At 45.8% G+C, this 6,525-nt stretch overlaps 1 protein-coding gene across 1 annotated transcript in view; it reads left to right on the forward strand.

Annotated features, from left to right (window-relative positions):
* caska (calcium/calmodulin-dependent serine protein kinase a) overlaps positions 1 to 6,525 on the forward strand; it is a 145,991-nt gene that overhangs the window by 62,234 nt on the left and 77,232 nt on the right. Inside the window, exon 3 of the mRNA XM_017309183.1 lies at positions 5,511 to 5,616. Coding sequence (XP_017164672.1) covers positions 5,511 to 5,616 — 106 coding nt within the window. The remainder of the gene's footprint in view (positions 1 to 5,510; positions 5,617 to 6,525) is intronic.

The following is a 6,525-nucleotide window of genomic DNA, read 5'->3' on the forward strand; positions in this document are numbered from 1 at the left end:
CACACACACACACACACACACACACACACACACACACACACACACTTGCAGACACATAAAGGCCATTTAAAAAGCAATGACAGTGACTTTCCTCGGGCAGTCTCCCGCCGCTCTGTGACACCGGCTCGGTAATTTGCCTCTCGTTTTGACGAAGCATCATTCGGGATCTCCAGTCGGACTTCCAGCGACTGATACCAGCAGCGAGCTCATCCCTCCAAAATAAAAGCGCCGTTTTTAGCAGCATTAGCATTGTGGCAGAGCCAGCGGAGGCCTTGGGCTCCCCCCGCATACCTTCCTCAGAGGTCTGGCTTAATGTAGGCGCCGAGGCTCACGGCTTCAGCTAATTAAATGTCACTGCAACTACGYGGTGAAGCAGTGCGGCGTGGGAGTGATTACCAGCAACTCTATCGCAGCTTTGCAGAAATATCAACTCGGCTCCACCTTCCTCCCCATTAGTCCTCGTGGCTATAAATCACCTTCAGCAGATGCAGCCAGGCACACGTGGGACATGTGGGACACGTGGGACATGTCCCTCTGGGACTGGGAGTGGGGGGGCGGTAACTGGTGAATTTAGCCATCGTTCATCCGACTGAGCTGGTGCAGAAGTGTCAGTCAGACAGGAAGTTAATAAAGTTAAGTGCTCTTTGAATAAACTGATTGAGACTGTTCCTGTCCAGACAGGTTGTAAACATGATCCRTGTTGCTCTGCTYGGCTGTCTGAAGCTCCCACTGCGGCTGCCAACCAACGACGAATGGACGAAGAGATTGAGAGTCTGAATGGGAGGATGACGGCAAGACAGAGGGAGAGGATGTTGGTACAAAACAGAAAAACAAGCTAATCCCTCGCTGTTTGTCAATCATCGTGCGAACCAGGAAGAGGAGAGGCGAGCTGGGACTCTTCCCGCCTGATGTGTCGACGTTSCCGTAGTGAATCGGATATCAGCAGGAATGATYGGAATCGTTAGGGACATGTTTGTGTCATCGGATCATCCCTAATATGTTCCTAACATTGAGTTGAACTGGGGCGGGGTTTTAAGGCCAGCACTCCACTTGTCCTGCTGACTTCACTACAACTTACTTCCAACTACTTTCAGAAAGGTTTAGGGTGAGAGTGGAACATATTTCGATTTGAAGCAGGATCTATTGAACTTCTGCTGATGACTTTCTGGGTGAATTCACACCAACCCTGTTTAGTTTGCTTTCATCTGTTCGTTTGCCTAGAAAATCTGGTTTTACWCCAAAAAGTAAACTCTGGTCCACTTACAAAGCTCGGTGCTGTTCGAATGCAAATGTGAATGCCAAGCGGACCGGAGACCACTCCAAAGCWGGAAGCGGACAACAGCACAAGGTATTTTGGGTAAATACAACCAAAACAAACCCGAGTCCAGCACCAGCAGGAGTAATGGCTCATTGTCTTTTACCAAAGACAAAAGAGACATCCTACAACCACTAACATCTAACGCCATCCCATCTTTGTTTACTTTTGTGAAGAAGGAAGTTGYGCACAGTGTGTTCTTCAAAGGTTTTTTGTGTTTTTTTCCTTCAGTGGTTCTTGGTACAGTGCCACAACAGGCCAGGAGGGGAACAGGTTTTTCAAAGGGTTTGATACAGTGCAGTGTGAAAGGGAATCACACCAGCTGAAAATGTAGCAACTGTTGCAATCTTGGTCCCAAATCAAAGCAGAGTCCAGCGGACTTTGTGTGAAAGACAACAACTTTTATGAACCAATCTGGAAACTTGGTTCAGTGAAAACCAGCGACTTAGAGCTCGGCTATGGTGATGCACTGCTAAGCCTGCAGGACAGGTGAAATGAAAACACATGGCAGGAAGCAAAGTGAAAGACCTTTAAGGATCCGAACGCTGTTACTGTTTTGTTTGATTTTTTTTCTCTCTCGTTGGACAAAGGTAGTAATTTTCTGTCTGTGTTTTCATCTTTTTTTTTTCTTGAACGGAAGGTAGGAATGATGGACTGTCTCATAACTATTTTTTCTTGTGTAAATATTCCAACTCGTTGCGTTATTTCAGCATAAAAACATGAAACAACTGGATGCTAGCATAGCTGTGTTTGATCTTTCAGAAGCAGATTCCACAAACTGCGAGTGTTTCATTTATTTAGCCTGCAGTGGCCTCAGAAGAGAATATCTTACTGTCAACACTGGTGGATTAAACAGGCCTGCAAAGAATGAGAAGCAATTTGCAACACACCATGTGAAGGAAGCGTGGAGTTTTCCACCACTCCAAGKATCTACTTACTTCTCAACAAGCCATAGGAAAGTGAATTATTACAGATAATAATTTCCCAGAACCCTTTTTTTCCACCCCTTCAAAATCCAAACCAACCCTTTAATCCATGCCTGAATGACAGGTTATTACTGTCGACAACTTTTGATCCGTGAAGGAAAACATGTATTTTCCTTTCCARCGCTTTGACGTTTTCTCCATCAAGTCCGAACGCTTCTTACCGGACGCAAAAAAAACCCCTTCAAATCGGCTTCAGCTTCGGCTGATTTAGATACAGTATGTATACCGAAAAAGGGAGAGAGTAGTGTGTGATGCAGTCATCACAGGTTATTAAAGTTGTACTCCTCCGCCGTAGCTTTCTTCTCTTCGGAGCGTCCATGTGGACAGATTTGATTTAAAGTCGCTCCTCCACTGGAACCTCTCCTAATCGCTCAAACGCGCCTCCAGACGCCACTGCTTTCATCCCATTTTACATGACAGAGCAATTTTCCGTCGGCATCAGAGGCGGTGACGGTATATTGATTCGTCTGAGCTGCTTTTTTCTCTTCTTTTTCCTCTTCTTCGTACCCGCGCGTGTGGCTGTCACCGCAGATTTGCTCCCGTTAAACATCACCTGAATATCTGTTAAAGTAAAACTGTTGTTGTTTTTTTCCCCCCTCACTCTGCTTTTGCTCTCCTGAGGATCTGAGCGGTATCTGCTCAGTTTTTATCCCACTGTCATGTCTCTCCCTGGTGATTCCCCTAAACAAGCAGCTCGCATTGTTCYGTTCAGCTTCACTAACCCTCCTCCATTAACCCTCCTCCTCATTACGAGCCAATTAAAGCGCCACAGACGCCGGGCTGCAGCGAGACGATCTGGAGTAATGGTATGCATGCAAACAAACCGCACTTGAAAGCACATAGGGGAGCTGAGGGCTGCTAGTGTTTTTTTGCATGAGACCCCCTCCTGCCGATGAGTCATCATGGTGGGTCTTTAGGAGTGCGTGCCTCATGCTGAGCTCTGCGTTTTCCATCCATAGCAGCTTCCTAAAATATAGACAGCTCTTGTGTTGTATCAAGCGGCTCTGTGGAGAGGTTTGTCGGTGAATAAATGSCATCATAAGCACAGCAGACTGTAAAGCTGTGGAGACGTTTAAATCARGTTCAGTTTATTAAATAACAAAAAAKCCACTGTGAAAATAAGTTTTAAAGAGAMGTGAAGCGACACAGGAGAGGCAGTGGCAGAGGGTGCTCTGATCAGTATGGCGTCCCAAACCGATACTGATATYGGGAATCGGTTTGATATTGTTGGATTATATCGGCGTGCATCTAAAATCCCCAATATCAGCCTGATAGAAACACTCCGCTSCAGCATTTAGTCCGCTYCAGTGTTTCTATCCAACAACGCTTSCATCTTGCATCTAATAATAAACGGGTCAGTTGTTCTCATACATACATTTTGTTATTGACTATTGATCTGTTTTTGAGTAATATCACTTGATCAATCCTTTGTAACATTCCACACWACAAAATAGGTAATAAAAGTATTTGACTCGGACRCGGCGGTAAAACGTGCCACCCAAATATGGAGGCCTCAGTAATTGTCCTGGGCGTCACAGGTTCGAGTCCCGGCCTGATGACCTTTGCCGCRTGCCTTCCTCCTCTGTCACAACCCATTTATCTGCCCGACCACTGTCAAATAAAGGCCTCTAGAGCTGGTAAAACCATTAAAAAAAGAGTATTTATGACTTGCCCTGCATCGTGTTGTGCCAATATTGATATCAACCAATATTCAAAGCTGCAACATCTGTGTCRTATCTGGAGTGAAAAAAACACCTAGCAACGGGGTCAACCAATCCTAGCAACGGGGTCAACCACACCTCCTCACTAAGAGGAGAATTTCTGTGGACTCCTCGCTCCGAGGCGCTCTCAGCCGACTGAATGACACCTGAGCCAGGACTCGTTGTTTTTAAAGTTGTGAATCAGGTTTATTTCACTTGGATATAAAAGGCCTGAGAAATGCTAGTTTGGGCTTGTGAAGTAAACAGCTGGAGTGGATACAAAGGATTYGTAGAGGGAGAGGAGGAGCTCCCTCTGACTTCTAATGTCAGTTTGAGCTGACTGGGAGGTGTGAAGCAGCCTGGTGTTTTGCAGCTGTTTGACCAGARCCGTCCAAATACTGCAAATCTTTAAAGGTTCTGCTTGAACCTACAGCAGAGATGCAACAGAACCAACTGGAATGTGACCAGAAAACGTTGTTTGTTCAGCTTTTCACCGTCTAATCAGTTTGGAGGCAGAGGTTCAATCCTCACACGCAGAGCGGAAAGTTTTATTGCGGCACTTTTTAGAAKGTCGTTCCGGTCCTTTCAAAGGTCACAGTTTACTACAAGGAAGGAATCACAGTGATCCTTTTCTGCAGGGGGAAGGAAAAGTGCACACGACCCTGTCGCAAGAGATCGGCAGAATCTATGTGGAATAGGCTGAGAATAATCGTTATCCATTTACCCAAAAACAAGAGCTTAATATCTCTTAATTTCAWACAATCTTCACAGCAGTCAGGTGATAACACGCAGCTGCTGGATTGTTTTGGAGGCTCCACGTTAAAGAGGCTAATGAAGCGAGATATTGTGGCGCTAAACTCACACAGCATGATCAAAGCGTTTCTCATCATATTTAAGCAARTGCTCTTGAAGTGCGTGTCGCCTGATTCTTTAAAAGCTGCTTTTTGGGCCACCAGAGGAAGTAAGCAGCTTGGATTTAACACGCAGGGAAAAGTTTTCGGGTACTTCCTGAAACTGCTCATGTTGTTGTTTTTTTTTAGGGGATTGTGGGAGGCGGGGGAGCTTTCRGCTCCAGTGTATTCGTTAGTGAAGCAACAGGACAGAGAGCTGTGAGAGGAGGCAAACCGAACCGTGACGACCGCGTCCAGGACTCAGTCCTCTGTGCGGGGGCCGCGCGCAGCGCCGCGCCCCTCTGAGCTGCTTTTCTACCCGAAATGTGACATTTAGTTGTTCAAAAAGCAATTATCTAAGAGCGGCTTTTGACATCAAATGTTTGTGACGCTCAGAAAAAACCACAAGCGAAGAAGGTCTAAAAGACCCAAACATTAGAGATGAAGAATATAAAAAGACGAAGATAAAGTCGGAGTTTTCCGTTACTTGAGTCGCATTTTTTTTCCCGACTTTATATCTCATAATTTTACTTATTTACCCCCTTTCCCCCCCCAGTACGGTTCTTAACAATGCCATGAGTGCTTACCGTGTTCCTTGTCTTCTTCTGTGTTTCCTCAGATCTAAAGAGAGAGGCCAGCATCTGCCACATGCTGAAGCACCCCCACATCGTGGAGCTGCTGGAGACCTACAGCTCCGACGGCATGCTCTACATGGTGTTTGAATTGTAAGCCCTCGCTGCCAGGTCACATCTAGTGGGGAAGTAGTGGGGAAGAAGAAGAAAAAACAGGTGGATATCACAGCGTGTATTAAGTAGAATGAGGTGGGATTGAGAGAGGCGTCCACGCAGCCAGGCAATGAAGAAGAAGTGTGTCCTACAGCGGTTTTATATAATCAGCTCGGATACGAGAAAGCTCGTTAGAGGAGGACGGGCCGCGGTGAGAGGAACGAGGAGAGACAGAGCGGAGGAAGAAAAGATAAGATTAAGATTTCACACTCGCTGCTACCTCCAGCTTCTCTAAAAGCCGCGCCTTCCCCGGAGCTCCTCCCGGCCCGCTCTCTATCTTCATCGCTCTCGCTCTCTATCTTCATGGCTCTCGCTCTTCCAGAACTAATTCCTTTATCGTGTAATTCTGTTATCGCCTCAACGGGCAAAACGCTCGCGCCGCTCTGTCACGCGCACAGAGAGGAGACTTTGGAGGAAATGCAAGTGAGCTCCATTTAAAGGGATTTTCATGCTTTCGGGGCTTTTTTTTATTATGTGTGTGTGTGTGTGTGTGCCCGTTTTTTACACACACACACACACACACACACACACACACACAGACGAGTTTATATGTGTCGTGGGGACTACCAATTTTATCATCACTTGTGGGGACTAGACTTTCTAGTGGTTCTAAAAATCCATAAAAAATATTTTATATTATTTATACCTATATTAACCTAAACACAGCTTAAGATAACTCAATTTCAAAAGTAGAGTCATCAACCTGTCTGAGCCATGCTATATGGGGACTCATGAAATTCCGAAAAAACATGTCAGATGGGGACCAGATTTACATATTATTTGCATAATTTACACTAACTTACCTCGTGGGGACCGTTGTTCCATTTCCTGACATATACGGTCAGCCAT

Source organism: Poecilia reticulata, linkage group LG2 (assembly GCF_000633615.1).
Source record: "Poecilia reticulata strain Guanapo linkage group LG2, Guppy_female_1.0+MT, whole genome shotgun sequence".
NCBI classification, from domain to species: domain Eukaryota; kingdom Metazoa; phylum Chordata; class Actinopteri; order Cyprinodontiformes; family Poeciliidae; genus Poecilia; species Poecilia reticulata.